General features: G+C 35.6%; 1 protein-coding gene across 1 annotated transcript in view; it reads left to right on the top strand.

Moving 5' to 3' along the window:
- Positions 1-16,966, top strand: part of C2CD6 (C2 calcium dependent domain containing 6) — a 78,572-nt gene that overhangs the window by 3,190 nt on the left and 58,416 nt on the right. Inside the window, exons 2-5 of the mRNA XM_045198128.2 lie at positions 5,593-5,679; positions 8,845-8,896; positions 10,262-10,422; positions 16,263-16,385. Of these exons, the coding sequence (XP_045054063.2) occupies positions 5,593-5,679; positions 8,845-8,896; positions 10,262-10,422; positions 16,263-16,385 (423 nt within the window). The remainder of the gene's footprint in view (positions 1-5,592; positions 5,680-8,844; positions 8,897-10,261; positions 10,423-16,262; positions 16,386-16,966) is intronic.

Genomic DNA, 16,966 nt, shown 5'->3' with positions numbered 1-16,966 from the left:
ACTTTATTGTATATATGTACCACCTTTTTTTTTATGCACTCATCTATCAGTGGGCATTTGGAATGCTTCCATATCTTGGCTATTGTAAATAATGGTGCAATAAACATACAGGTGCATATATTCTTTCAAATTAGTGTTTTGGGTTTGTTTGGATATATATCCAGAAGTGGAATCAGTGAGTCATAAGACAGATCCATTTTTAATTTTCTGAGGAAACTCTGTACTGATTTCCCTAGTAGCTACACCAACCTGCATTCCCACCAACAGTGCATGAGAGTTCCCTTAAAAAGATGGTTATTTTCACATCCATTAAAATGCCATCACCTTACTCTGAAAGGAGAGATTAAGGAATATATATTTAAAAGCATTTGCTGGTTTACATACTACTGACAGCCATTTGTTATCACAGAAAAGGTTAGCAAATTTGGAACATTTGTTTTTGTTAGAAGCAAAATGCACGATACATCTTTTTTTTATTAAATGTATTGGGATGACATTGGTTAATAAGATTATATAGGTTTCAAGTATACATTTCTGTGATACATGTTATGCATATTGCACTGTGTGCCCACCACCCAAAGTTAAGTCATCTTCTGTCACCATATGTTTGGCTCCATTTATCCTTTACTACCCCCCACCCTCTTTCCTCTGGTAACCACCGTACTGTTGTCTGTGTCTGTGTGAATTGCAGTTTTATATCTTATGTATAAGTGAAATCATAGGGTTCTTAGATTTTTCTGACCAGCATTTTGCTTAGCATGATATTCTCAAGGACTATTCATGTTGCTGCAAATGTCAGGATTTCATCTTTTTTATGGCTGAGTAGTATTCCATTGTATATATGTACCACATCTTCTTTATCTTGTCCTCTATCAAAGTACATTTTTGTTGTCTTCATGTCTTGGGCACCATGAATTACACTGCAATGACCATCGGGGTGTATTATATCTTTGTGAATAAATGTTTTCAAATTTTGGGGGTTGGTACCCAGAGAAGGGATTGTTGGGTCATATGGTAACTCTATTCTTAATTTTTTGAGGAACCTACACACTGGCTTCCATAGCAGCTGTACCAGAACAGCAGCTGTTCCTTTTCTTCACAACCTCTCCAACATTTGTTTTTACTTGTCTTGTTGAATTGGAATGAAGAAGTAAAAGTGTCACTTTTTTTGGATGACATGATCCTTTATATAGAAAATCCTAAAGACTCCACCAAAACACTATTAGGAACAATAAACAGTAAAGTTGTATGAGACAAAATCAATGTTCAAAAATCCACTGCATCTCTATATACTAATAATGAAATTTCAGAAAAAGAAATGAAAGAAACAATTCCTTTTACAATTGCAACAAAAATAAAATATTCAGGAATAAACTTAACAAAGGATGTGAAGATATCTGTATTCTGAAAACTGCAAAGCATTATTAAAAGAGATTGAAAAGATACATTGAAATGGAGAGATATTTCAAGTTCATGGATTGGAAGAATCAACATAGTTAAAACGTCCATATATGCAAAGCAATATACAGATTTAACACAGTCCCCATCAAAATTCAAATGACATTTAAAAAAAAGAAATAGAACCCAAAACCCATCAGATTTGCATGGAATCACAAAATACCATAAGTAGCCAAAGCAATCCTGAGAAAAAAGAATGATGCTGGAGGTATCACACTGCCTGGCTTCAAGTTATACTACAGAGCAACAATAGTCAAAACAGCATGGTATTGGCAGAAAAACGGACAGAGCAGTAGAACAGATTGAGAGTCCAGACATAAAACCACATGTATATGGTCAAATAATTTTTTGCAAAGGAGTCAAAAACACACAATGGAGGAAAGAAAGCCTCTTCAATAAATGCTGCTGAGAAAATCAGAGAGCCACATGCAAAAGAATGGAACTAGATTACAGTTTGTCCCTGTGTACAAACAATTCAAAATGGATCAAAGACCTAAATATAAGATCTGAAACAAAAAATTACATAAAAGAAAACATAGGTTAGTACCTATGTACTTATGATAAGGGAAGTAAAAGCAAAAATAAGTAAGAGGACTATTTCAAACTAAAAAGCTTCTGCACAGCAAAAGAAACTGCCAACAAACAAAAAGGCAACCCACCAAATAGGAAAAGATGTTAGCAAAAAACAGCTCTGACAAGGGGTTAATATCCAAAATATATAAAGAACTCATACAACTCAACACCAAACAAACAAACAATCCAATTGAAAAATGGTTAGAGGACCTGAACAAACACTTCTCCCAAGAAGACATACAAATGGCCAACAGATACAGGAAAAGATGCTCAACTTCACTAGCTATTAGAGAAATGCAAATCAAAACTACATACCTCACACCTGTTAGCATGATACATCTTTATGTTTGCCAACTTTTAAGAATGCTTTTCCATGAAATTAAAAAAAATTTTTCGTTACTTATTTTTAGAGAGAGGGGAAGGGAGGGAGAAAGAGAGAGAAATATCAATGTGTGGTTGAGTCTCACGTGGCCCCACTGGGGACGTGGCCTGCAACCCAGGCATGTGTCCTGACTGGGAATTGAACCGGCGACACTGGTTCACAGCCTGCACTCAATCCACTGAGCTATACCAGCCAGGACTCCATGAAATTTTTTCTGGTCAATTCTCATCTACTTATAAAGTAGACTAAATGGTCTACTACTTAAGGTCATATAATTGGTCAGTCCAGCTAACTAGCAAACACAATACCCTGAAAGCATGAGGGCACTCATATGAAGCCCTCTGAGCATGAAACTCACACTTTTCTTCAGATTATTTGTATACTGCTTAGAGTCAGCTGTATATGCATACTTTCTTACTTGATAAAACTTGTAGTTTTAACTACACGTTAAAACAGGTTATACTTGTAAAAACAAGTATACTATGCATACTTGTTAAAGAAAACTGCTAAATTCTAATATTTTCTCTTGCTACTCTAGGGGATAATCCTTGGGCCTTCCTGTGAGTGTCCTTATTTTGGGGGGACAGAAAACCACAGAGGGTGAAAAGAATCCATTGCTCTTGAGCTTAGGCAGGAAAAAAAGAGGATTAAAACAAATCTTTTTTTAGAGTTAATAACTCCATGTACCTTTAGCTTGCACAATGAATGGCAAGATCTGGCTAATCAAATCAGTTACTATTTTTCCCATGTAGAAGATCTGGGTTGGGCAAGGAAAGAGTAAAGACAAAACTCTCTCTTCTCAGCAATTAATTTTCTTATGGTGAAACTATAATTGTTTTTCCACCTGCTTGTCTTCAACACTAGACTGAATTTCTTAAGGACAGGAACACTTCAAGCCAGAATCAGCACAATGCCAGGCAAATGGTTATAAATGATGCACAATGTAAGGATAGTGAGGTATCCATTAGGGTTAGGAAGTAGGAATTTCCTAGGGAAAGGTAAGCATGTAGGCCAGAGGTTTCCAAAGAAAACTGTGGGATGGAGAAGAGTGGGTAAAAAAGGTGATTGGGAAAGAAGTGCAAAACAGTGTGAGTGAGTATATGGACTTTTTAATAGACGTGCCAAGGGACTTCTATTCAGGGTGTGGCCAAATGTGAAAGAGATGATAGCAGAATTAACTAAAATCAGAATTCTTAGGTTCAGGGGAAATTCTAGGTGGTGTCAGAAGGATATGAGACTGATTTCTAGACCTTTTGTTCAAAGTTCTAATAGAATTTTGGCAAATAATTGGTTTGCTCATATTGCTCTCATTGAAGAGCTCTTTTCTCAGGTGAGGAAGGAAAAGTAAAAAGGTAGTAAAATGAGGGGGAAGGTGGAGTTTTTGCCAGTTTGTTAAGGATAAATTGAGCATCAGTATTTTAAAGTTTTTTTTCTTAATTTGAGTTTGTTAAGAAGATGCGCATTCAAAAAAGTAATAAAAGCACATTCAACGTAGACGCCCATAATAAGGTTATCAAAACTTTAGAAAGCATGAGGTTCCACATTAAATATACATGTAATGTACCACAGATTGATATTTTTGTGACAGTATAGTAATTGTCACTCAGTTATCTTAAAGTACAAATTAAATCATATACAGGGTGGGATAAAAGGAGATTTAAAGTTTTAAGTATGCAAAACAATTTATTCATGTGTTATTATTAATTATTGTGTTATTTTCTATATGAACAACTGTAAACTTACTTTTGCCCCACCCTGGATATAAAACATATTAAGCCAGTTAGATGCACCAATGACAAAATGATCCAAAATACATAAAACAAATTTTTCAATACAACTAAGGTATTATATACTTTAAAACAAAAATTTCAGTGTAACTAAGGATTTCTCATATAATTTAAAAATCAAACGGTGATTCTTGAAAGACATAACAACAAAGATTTTGGGGAAGTTAATGTTTATAAATAAGGTCATATTAATTAAGTTCAGCAAAGGTTGGGGTAAATATACTTTTTTTCAAGTTGGATTTTTAAAATTAAATTTATTGGAGTGACATTGGTTAATAAGATTATCTAGGTTTCAAGTGTACAATTCTGTGATACATCATCTGTATATTGTATGCTTACCTCAAAGTCAAATATTCTTTCATCACCATATATTTGACTCCCTTTATCCTTTACTACCCCCTATCCCTCTTCCCTCTGATCACCATAGTTGTCTGTCTGTGAGTTCATTTTCCTTGTTCATTTGTTGCTTTCAGTTTTGTGTCCCACACGAGTGAAATCATATGATTCTTAACTTTTTCTGTCTGACTTATTTCACTTAGCGTGATTTTTTTCAAGATCCATCCGTGATTTCGCAAATGGCAACTTTTAAGTTATATATTTATTTTTTAAAGATTTTATTTATTTATTTTTAGAGAGAGGGGAAGGGAGGGAAAAAGAGAGGGAGAGAAACATCGATGTGTGATTGCCTCTCACATGGCCCCCACTGGGGAACTGGCCTGTGCCCCGATTGGGAATCGAACCAGTGACCCTTTGGTTCTCAGCCTGCGCCCAGTCCACTGAGCCACACCAGCCAGGGCTTAAGTTATGTTTTTTATAGGCAATTTTTCCTTACTCCCTTTGCCTCTCCCCTCCACCCCCCTTTCCCCTTACTTTTAAAATGTATATTAAAAGGTCTCACAGTTTTTAAAAGCTAACCATTGTGTGTAATGACTAGAGCCCTTAGAACAAAGTTAAATAACAGTCCACTAACAACTAAAACCCCCAAACCATCTGTTCATTGTTTCATTCAGGTGCACTATTACAAAGGATTAAATTCCAGTTCCTTCCTTGACTGATAACTGAAGGAATACTGGGATAATTTGCAAGTAGAATCACTACATTTGTAGGATACAGTATCTAGTCCACATCGGATTAACTGGGATGTCATAATAATGGTCTTTTTTTTTTTTATTTAGCAAGAACTCCTTGTTTATGCTACTATGCACTTCTCTGATTTGTTTCTCTGCTAATGTATTGATAAACTTGTTGAGGGTAGGGATGAGTTTTCTAGTCATATTAACATCCCACTTCCTAATGTAATACCTAATACTTACTAGATACTCAGAAAATTGAAGTAAACTTTTAGTTATGTTCTTCTTTGCCTTCTAAAGTCTTAATTTACTTACATTGTAGATGCTGAGAAAAACTCTTAAAGGGTCTGAAAGTAATGAACTGAAAATAACACCTGAAACAGCAAATTTAGTGCCTTTTGGGGATGTGGTATGTATGACTAATCCTGAATAAACCTGTACGAGTTATATCTTATTTTACATTAAGACTAGTTAATGTTTAGTATTTGGTAATGAAAAAGTATGTATAGAAAATGGTATTCTCTGATGATATATTCATCAGTTTTTCATTTTTATGAATCAGAAAAGCATTCTAATAATCAGTGATATTATGGAAACCATCCTGATTCACAGAAAAAAAGTTTTCTAAATTAGGGATTATTAGGGACTTCCAAACTCAAGTTACATAAGAATCACCTGAAATAATTTTGAAAAACATTGATTCTTGGGCCCAACCTAAGATCTGCTAACTTAGTATTTGAGAACAGGGAGTAGGAATCAGTATTGTTATTGAGCTCTTCAGGTAATTGATTGTATTTATTGTCAGATTTATGAACCTTTGAGCTATAGTTTGAAAATTGACTCTACATCTGTCTTTCATCCAAAATACAATAAACCCCAGAAACAAAAATCAAACACATACACAAAAACACACAGGTAGGACCTAATATCTAGGCAGAGGACCAGAAAAATCCGTTTTCTTTTTGGGTGCTATAGAGCATAGGATGTGAGGATCTGTGTACGTTTAGAGCTGTTGAGTACTGCAGTATTCTTTTATAGTTATCTTTTTTCTCTGAACGCTGTGAGAGTAGTGAATGGCTGTGAAATAAGAGTTTCTCTTATTCCTCTTCTCAAGCTCCTATCATATACTAATACATTTTCTTGATTAAAAACCATGATTAATTAATACCTCCCTTTGAGGGGAAATAGTAAGGCTATATTAATGTATACATTTTTGTTTTTACAAAATGATCATGGTGTGCATTTATCTATATAATCATGCAACTTTTTCTTTCTTATGTCACAAAGTTGGCATATAAGCCTTCGCTGTTGGAATCTAAACTTAGAAACGATTCTTTGAAATCATTTTTGCCCATAAGCAATTATGCATGTCATTATGTTGACATACTAATTTCCATAATCCATACTCTTCAATATAACTTCTATTACTTTTTAGAACTGACATTTTGAAAACCATCTGGTTTCACTCATACTTTCTAACTTTATAGTTTGTATTTTCCTATTTGAATTACATGTTGCTAGATTGAAAAAGCTTCTCTTAAAGGTCCACTGGAAGTTTTTTTTTAAAGATTGTATTTATTTATTTCCAGAGAGAGGGGAAGGGAGGGAGAAAGAAAGGGAGAGCAACAGCACTGTGTCGTTGCCTCCCTCATTCCCCCAGCTGGAGACCAAGTCCGCAGCCCAGGTGTGTGCCCTGACTGGGAATCGAACCAGCAATCCTTTTGTTCACAGACCATCACTCAACTCACTGAGCCACACCAGTGAGGGCTCCACTGAAGATTTTTGACAGAGAGATATTTGGCATGTAACTGATAGCTCCTCCCAGTGCAGAATTTAGTCTCACCATTTCCTCTTTGAAAGTTCTGTGATTTATTATGATATATTTGGCAAGGTTTGCACATGTGTGAACAATGATAACTACGTCACTACCCACTACTCCTTTCTGATAGTCACATCTTATTTTCAGAAAAAAATGTGAAAAAGTTGTGTCCTAAAATTGGACACAAAAAAAGTGCTTTTGTGAATAGCTTTCTGGTTGCTTTCCTGTTTTAAATGTCTGTTTGAGAGTGTTTGGGGGTGAAGGTATTGATGGATATGGTTATTGCTTTGGGCTGCAGATGGGTCTCAGATTCTGTGGCAATATTTGTTATCTATAGTCTGTGAATGGTCGTTATTATATTTTTGAGTGTTAAATCTTTTTCTATATTTGAATAGAAATTCTCTTTTCTATATTATATGGATCTATTATGCAAAAGTATAAGGAGCTATTGAAATATAAGGAAAATTAATGTTGTTGCCCATGGCTTCATGTTGAGATACTTGGCAGGCAGGCAGTGGTTTGCATTGTATGAAATTACATCATGCAAAATTATAGCTATACTTTCTTGTTCTATCCTCCTATGTACAGCCCAGTTTTAAGAAATAAACAATGATTTATGGAATCACTTATGGCAATACTATTTAAAATCCCTCCCAGATGGTACAATTAGCATTACTCCCCGCAACTTTGAATTTGAGAATGTAGAATTTTTCCTTTACCCTAACATTTCATACCTATGTTTCCTTAAGAAGTAGACCATAATATTTTCTTCTTTAGGATTTCATCATTCAGATACAGTATTCTTTTAATTAAATAGTGAATGCTAACCTCTTTTTCTGTATTGTTATCAAACCAATTACATTTAAAAATATTGTTGGGCCATTAATTTTGTTTCATAATGTTTAATATAATACTGCTGTTACTTTTACTCTTTAAAAAAACAAACATGGCCAAACATATTTGGCTAATATTGCATATTATTTTTAAGTGTTTGTTTCTGCATTCACTGTGTATTTAATTTTATGGTTAAACACAAGACACAATTTTCTCTAACATTTAGAAGCACCTTATATAAGAGAAAATGAATATTTCACAGTCCTTGGCATATTATAGTCGATGAATGATTGTCGAATGAATAAAGTGGTTTTAAGATACTGGATAAAAAAGCTTATCTCAAGGAAGGCATATTTCTTTTTTTTAAATTTTATTTATTTATTTTTAGAGAGAGGAGAAGGGAGAGAGGAAGAGAGGGAGAGAAACATCAATGTGTGGTTGCCCCTAGTGCGCCCCTATTGGGGACCTGGCCCGCAACCCGGGCATGTGCCCTGAATGGGAATTGAACTGGCGACCCTTTGGTTCACAGTCTGATGCTCAATCCACTGAGCCATTCTAACCAGGGGCATATTTCTTATTATTATGTGCGAAATGCTATATTTTGCCACTTCTAACCTAATATAAAATAGAAATAATTCAAAGAGTGATTACTGGATTTAAGTTGGTAATGAACTGTTGTTTTGTTTTATAGTCTTGTTCATTTTAGGTTTATTTTAAACAAATCCTGCCTATTTTTCTTCTGTATTTCTTCTTTCTGCTATTTTCCAATCATGAGATATTTCTAATGAGAAACAATATTTCTAATGACAAAGACTAACAAAGTGGAGCTTTTAAAAAAATATGTAGTTTGGTGTAGAGTAAAATGGAAGAAAAGTTAACTCAAAAAATTCATTCACTGTGTTTTTATTTTGATTGTTGCAGGTTGGCTGTCTGGCTATTCATCTAAAGAGCTGCAGACATTTTGCACCTCAGAGTATCCTTTTTTTAAAACTCAAGAACTATGCTATGATCGTGTATCACCATTTCAGTTACATGTTACTACATTACAAGACACTCTTTTAAGACTTAATGGCTTCAAACATTAACTATTTCATTATTAATCACTATCTGTGCATTCACTAGGTAGCACTTCTGCTTCATTATGACAGCTAAGGTTCAGAAAAGCTGGGATATCTAAAATGGCTCATTTTTGTGTCTGGTGCTTTAATAAGACTGCCCAGAAGACTGGACTCAGCTGGGATACAGAAACGGGTGGGCCTTTCTCTCTTTCCATGTAGTCCCAGGATCTTGTCTTTTATTATCTTTTCTATATTCATTTTGATTTAAAAAAGTGTATTACATTAAAATATTATTTATTTTCATTACTGAAGTTTTTGGTGTCCCCTTAAATTTTGCACCCTGGCTAGTGGCTCTCTGAACCTATCCTAGTCTCAGCCCCGGTCATGTCCATTGTGTGTTCGGGTAGTCACAGGTCCAGGTGAGATTCAAGAGCAGAGGAAAATAAACTACACTCTATGATGTGGAGAGTGATAAAAGATTTTCAGTCCTCTGTCACCCACCTCAGTCACCATATAAGTTAAGGGAAAAATATGTACCTTCTTGGAATATATAGTACTAATTTATTTATAAATAATAACAACTGTGCTTCTCTTAAACATTATTTAAAGGATTTATTTGTTTCAGGACCTTTAAATAAGCTTAATACCAATTATTAGATTTATCGTGGCATTAACCCAGTCTCAATTTGAAGACTTGGTGTTTCTTTTTTATATAAATGAGTTAGTGAACAGAATTCTATATAAAGAGATTTTTGAATAATTAGTTAAATCATGAAAACAAAATTGTTTTAATGCATAGAGTGCTATGACAGGTAAAAATGCAGGCCAATAAGTAAAGTACATAGTGAAGTAAATTAGAGCAGAACGATGCTTTAAATTTTGTTGTCTTAAAATTAAAAATAAGTTATTTTCAGATGATATATTTTTAAAGTTCTATATAATTATACTTAAAAAAAATTTCAACTTATATTGTAAATGTTTATTCACCTTAAAATATAGAAACATTGCAAAAGATTTATAATGGAAATGTGAGGATAAAAATACGAGAATTGGTCTAAGGAAGAACAACCTTTTTCTACTTATATTGTAGCTAACTGAATTGATGGACAAAAATACTACTTTAATGAACTTTTTTATTATTTTACATGTTCTACAATTACTTCTTTATTTATTTGGTTGATTCTTAGGTTTTGGCCTGCATTATTTAATGGATTGATTTTATAATGTGCTATTGTTCAATTACAACAAAATTTGCTTCCTAAATGCCTACGTTTTCTCAGTCAATTTGCAGCATTATAATAATTTGTGCATTCGCATCTTTATAAACAATGTTGTGAAATGTACAAAAATGTATAGCTTGCTACCCCAAAACACACTATTTAGCAATGATAAAAGGAAAACTATAATTAAGTTTGATGAAGTTAAGTATTTTTCTGTACAGGTAATGTTAATGTTCTCTTCTAAATATAAGAATAAATTTGTTTCAAATGTGCTAATTAATTGTATCTTTGGGGGGGATAGGAAACAAAAGCAGTACCTTTTTACTTGATATTTTATAGTATTCTATTTATGTATTTTTAATTAATTTTTTTTTGAAAAAATGAAGACCTTACTGTAAAAAGCACACTCTTACTGGTCTTTTTCCCTGAGATCTTACTGTCTCTGGTTTATCACACATGCATTTTTCTCTGTCTTGCTCTTCCTTTCTCATCTACCATCTCCATTCGGCTTAGTCAGTATGGGCTGCTATAACAAATTACTGTAGGCCGGGGGCTTAATCAACAAACATTTATTTCTCACCGTTCTGGAGAAGGGGAAGCAAGATGAAGGTGCTGGAACATCCAATGTCTGGTGAGAGCCTGCTTCCTAGTTTGCTGATGGCCATCTTCCTATTGGCAGAGAGCAAAGAGAGATCATCTTTTTTTGTGTCACTTCTTATAAGGGCACTAATCCAATTCGTGAGGGTTCTACCCTCATGGATTAATTGCCTCCCAAACACCCTACCTACAAATACCATCACATTGGGGATTTAGGATTCAACACACAAATACTGAGAGGACACAGACAGTTAGTTCATAGTACACTATTTCTTTTTTCTCATTTCCCCCCTCCCTCTCTCCTTTTTTCTCATATAAAATCTCTCTAATTATTTTTGCATGGATTAATCTCTTCAGTCCTTATAACAATCCCCCAATATATGTACCTTCATTAGCATCAACAAAATGAAAGCACAGCCTACCAGATGGGAGAAAATATTTGCAAATCATATATCTGATATGACATTAATATCCAAATGTATATAAATAATAAAGAACTCATGCAATTTAATTTTAAAAATCCAGTTAAAAAATGGGCAGAAACTTCTGGCCAAGATGGAGGCATAGTAGATACACTTTGCATCCTCACACAACCAAAAGAAGAACAACAACAAATTTAAAAACAAAATATGACCAGAACTGCCAGAAAATCAAACTGTATGGAAGTCTGACAACCAAGGAGTTAAAGAAGAAATATTCATTCAAACTGGTAGGAGGGGCAGCGAGGGGCAGCTGGGGCAGAGAGGAAATGCAGCAAGGTGGCATCTTGAGGACTGCAGCAGGAGAGGGATGGCTGGTAGACTGGGCAGTCCCACATTTGCATGTGAATAAACCGGGAGGAACAACTAGGGAGCAAGACACACCATGCTACCCAATGACCCTTGACCAGGTCAAGTTAAAGGGTCCAGTTCAGGGAAATAAAGCTTCAAAATCTCTGAGTGATAAAACCTGTGGTGGTTGAGGCAGCAGGAAAAACTCCCAGCGTCACAGGAGAGTTCATTGGAGAGACCCACAGGGTCCTAGAATGTAACAAACCGACCCACCCAGGAATCAGCACCAGGAGGGCCCAATTTGCTTATGGGTGGTGGGGGAAGTGACTAAAAGCCATCCCAGAGCCCAGCAAGCAACATTGTTCCCTCTTGGACCCCTCCCCCACATATAGCATCACAACACAGCAAAATGGGTTGCCCCACCCTGGCAAATACCTAAGGCTCCGCCCCTTACTATGTAACAGGTACACTGAGGAAAAAAAAATGTGGCTCAAATGAAAGAACAGATCAAAGTTCCAAAAATAGAACAAAGGGAGGAAGAGATAGCCAGCCTATCAGATGCAGGGCTCCAAAGACTGGGAATCAGGATGCTCACAGAAATGGTTCAGTATGGTTGCAAAATAGAGGAAGAAGTGAAAGCTATGCAAAGTGAAATGAAGGAAAATGTACAGGGAACCAACAGTGATGGGGAGGAAACTGGGACTCAAATCAACGGTTTGGACCAGAAGGAAGAAATAAACATCCAACCAGAACAGAATGAAGAAACAAGAATTCAAAACATGAGGAGAGGCTTAGGAACCTCTGGGACAGCTTTAAATGTTCCAACATCTGAATCATGGAGGGTGCCAGAGGAGAAGAGGATGAGCAAGAAATTGAACACTTCTTTGAAAAATAATGCAGGAGAACTTCCCCAATCTGCCAAAGGAAATAGACTATCAGGAAGTCCAGGAAGCTCAGAGAGTCCCAAAGAAGTTGAACCCAAGGAAGCACACACCAAGGCACATCATAGTTAGAGTACCCAAGATCAACAACAAGGAGAGAATCTTAAAAGCAGCAAGAGAAAAGGAGACAGTTACCTACAAAGGAGTGCCCATAAGACTGTCAGCTGATTTCTCAAAACCTGCAGGCAAGAAAAGGCTGGAGAGAAGTACTCAAAGTCATGAAAGGCAAAGACCTACATCCAAGATTATCTATCCAGTAAAGCTATCATTCATTTAGAATGGAAGGATAGATAAAGTGCTTCCCAGATAAGGTCAAGTTCAAGGAGTTCATCATCACCAAGCCCTTATTATATGAAATGTTAAAGGTACTTACCTAAGGAAAAAAAGATGATCAAAAATACAAACAGTAAAATGACATCAAACTCACAACTATCAACAACTGAACCTAAAAACTGCAAAAACAAAAACACACTAAGCAAACAGCTAGAACAAGAACAGAAACAGATATGGAGATCACATGGAGGGTTATCAGCAGGGAGGGGAGGGGAGGGAATGGGGGGAAAGGTACAGGGAATAAGAAGCATAAGTGGTAGGTACAAAATAGACAGGGGGAGGTTAAGAATAATGTGGGAAATGGAGAAGCCAAAGAATGTATATGTACGACCCATGGACATGAACTAAGGTGGGGGAATGCTGGTGGGAGGGGAGGTGCAGGGTGGAGGGGAATAAAGGAGAGGAAAAATATGGGACAACTGTAATAGCAAAATCAATAAAATATATTGAAAAATGGACAGAGGATCTAAATAGACATTTTTCCAGAGAAGACATCCAAATGGCCAACATGTACATGAAAAGGTGCTCATCATCAGTAATGATCAGGGAAATGTAAATCAAACCCATAGATATCACCTCACAGCTGTTCAAATGGTTATGATCTAAAAAACAAAAAATAGCAAGCATTGGCAAGGATGTGGAGAAAAGGGAACTCTTGTGTATTATTGGCAAGAATGTTAATTGGTACAACCACTATGGAAAACAGTATGGAGGTTCCTCAAAAAAATTAAAAATAGAATTACCATAGGATTCAGTAACTCTACTTATGGGTTTTTATTTGAGGAAAACAAAGTTATTGTCTGGAAAAGATATCTACACCGCCACGTTCATTGCAGCATTATTTACAACAGCCAATACATGGGGGAAAAAAACAAAAGATAAGTGCCATCCACAGATGAATACATTTAAATAATTTTTTAAATGAAATATTATTCAGTCATAAAAAGAAGGAACTCCTGCCCTCTGCAACAATATGGATGGACTTTGAGTACATTATGCTAAGTGAAATAAGTTAGAGAAAGGCATATACTGATGATCTCACATAAAAGTGGAATCTTAAAAAAAAAATCCCCAAACTTCACTCCTATATACAGAGAACAGATGGGTGGTTGCCACAGGTGGAGTTTTGGGGGTAGGTGAAATGGGTGAAAGTGGGGAAAAGGTACAAACTTCCAGTTATAAGATATTGGGTTGGCCAAAAACTCTGTTTAGTTTTTTCCATAAAATAAAAGACACATTTTTCATTTTCACCAATAAGTTTATTGATTTGGATGTTTTGAGTATGTTGGTTATCTCTCGCATAGTATAATGTTGATTGTTCTCAATTAATGTCTCGATTTGATCGCTATCAACTTCAGCTGTCCCACCCAACTGTGGAGCATTGTCCAACTAGGAATCTCCAGCACTAAACTTTGGAAACCACTTTCGACATGTTCTATCAGTTACAGCACCTTCTCCATATACTGAACAAATCTGGGTTTGCATTTCAGTTGCATTTTTACCTTTCTTGAAATAATAAAGCATAATATGCCAAAAATGTTGCTTATCTTCTTCCATCTTCAATATTAAAATGGCTACACAAAAATTCACCAATTTTGATGTTTTTTTTAAAATGCACGCTAATATGACAGCTGCCACAATACAATCTAACAAAAATGGTTTGGGATGAAGTTAAAGAAACTAAGAGCTACTAGAACCATCTTACAGATGAACGTTTTGGTCAACCCAATAAATATGTTTTGGATATCTAATGTGCGGTATGGTGACATAGTTAATAATACTGTATTGTATATTTGAAAGTTGCTAAGAGAGTAGATCTTAAAAGTTCTCAACCAAGAAAAAATTATAACTGTGTGGTGATGGATGTTAAGTAAACTTACTGTAATACTCTTTGCAATATATACAAATATCAAATCATTATGTTATACACCTAAAAGTAATGCAATGTTACATGTCAATTATATCTCACTTAAACTTTTAAAAAATACATTTAGAATTTTGGGGTGGGGAGGCATGAGATTTCTTTCTAAGAAGCAAGAGTAAATGGATTTTTTTAAAAAAATTAATTTATTTTTAGAGAGAGGGGAAGGGAGGGAGAGAGAGAGAAAGGGAGGGACAAAGGGAGAGAAAAGGTTACCTCTTGCACGCCCACAACTGGGGACCTGGCCAGCAACCCAGGCATGTGCTCTGATTGGAAATTGAACTGGCGACCTTTCAGTTTGTGGGATGATGTCCAACCCACTGAGCCACACCAGTCAGGGGAAGAGTGTATGAATTTTAAAGGTGACATGAATATGATATTGTATTGCAGATTTCAAAGTTCCAAGTTGAGACAATGGTGTACATTTTATCAAAAAGTTAAAGAAAAAAGACAAATGGGAGTTGGGTGTCTTTTGGTATTGGGTGTTTGGATTACCTAGATTATTTGGATTGGATATTGGATTACCTTTTATATTACATTTTCAGTAGAGTGTTGAAGCCAAACTTCTGTGTAGAGTTTAAAGAGAGAATGTAAGCATGGGCGTTTCAAAAAGACTGTAATTAACATTAGACATAAACAAAATCCTGATTTTTGTTGGCATTAGGGTATATGTGACTCTGAGATTGGGAAATTACAAGGCTAATAACATGAAAACTAATCATTAGATATGCACATAATATAATATAGTTTATGGATGTACAAGGCCTGTCCAGAAAGTATCCAGCCTTGTACTTTGGAAAATGGAGACATTTATTGAAGAAGATGCAAGATACAAGAAACATTGTACACAGGACAATGATGCATCCGACCCCTTAAAAGTAGGCACCCTGGGACCTCATACAGTTTTCCCAATTGCCATCAGCTGTCCCCTCATATTTTCCTGAATCTCATCAATAGTTTGAAATCTCTTCTCTTTCAAAGGTGATTTTAGTTTTGGGAAAAGCCAGAAGTCACAGACCACCAAATCTGGGCTGTAGAGAGGCTGAGTCACCTGGGTGATTTGATGTTTCACCAAAATCTGCAAGAGATGTGATGCACGAGAGGGCACGTTGTCATGATGCCAATCACCAGGTGCCCATAGCTGTGGCCTTCTGAATTGTCCTAATAGTTTCCGTGGAGAATGTTCAAGCTTAACAGAAAACTTGATGCAGATTTATTGCTCTGCTCACTCAATCATTTTGAAAGCAATGGCCACACAGTACACATGCTCACTCAACAGCGTCTTCTGCCCCTACTAGTACAGCGAAGTCATCATTGTTTATGCATGCTCATTCCAGTCCACTCTCCTTGGCTGCCAGGTTATGTTGATGTCACGCAAACCGTCCTCATTATAGTAACAATGGCTAGACTTTTTCTGGACAGATCTTGTATTTATTCAGAACTTATATATGAACTTCATACTGAAAATTTAATGCTTTTTTATATGTATTTGAATCAAGGTTCCCAGACGTCAAGATGATGTGCGAAATAATATTTACTTGGATCTAATGCAATGTGACAATGAAAACAAGTATAATCTCATGTTAGGGAGTGTTCAGATACACCTTTATGAAATAATTCAGGTATGTATCAAAATCATTTTTTATTTGGCATCACATTATCCAGTTGGTGTTTATTGTTCAGGTTTATCTATACCTGATGAATTCCTTGCCTTTATTATCTGGTTTCAAACTCATGTGCTCAAGAAACAATATCTCCCTCTGGCTATTAAAAAAAAGATTTGGTTTGTAACAGCATAATGTTTTTGAACATTTATTCTATGGAAGGTCAGTGAGACAACCTGAAAGATTAAGTAAGTTTTATTATGTTTCCTGAAATGTTTTAAAACAAGACTCAAAACCACAAACCCTATCTCTTAGTTGGCAGCATAAATTTCAATTCTTTTCTCCTTTGCTGGGCTGCTTGCTATCTGCCCCATGCAGTGTCGTTTAGGATTCACCCAAAGTTTGGGGCAGAGTTTGCACACAGATTTTGTGATTCCTTCTCTCTTGCTTTCTCTTTCCTAGAAGTGTTCCCCACTCCCCCCATTACAAATTTTGAATAAAGAAAAACCCATGAATCCTTGGTGATCTTCAAAAAAGAGAGAGAGAGAGTATGGGAAGGAAAAAGGAAGCTTTTTATTTCTAAATAGAAGAATGGCAGT

This window comes from Desmodus rotundus, chromosome 2 (genome assembly GCF_022682495.2).
Source record: "Desmodus rotundus isolate HL8 chromosome 2, HLdesRot8A.1, whole genome shotgun sequence".
NCBI classification, from domain to species: Eukaryota; Metazoa; Chordata; class Mammalia; order Chiroptera; family Phyllostomidae; genus Desmodus; species Desmodus rotundus.
Note: the sequence above shows the minus strand (reverse complement) of the source record. Positions and strands in the feature narration are given on the sequence as shown.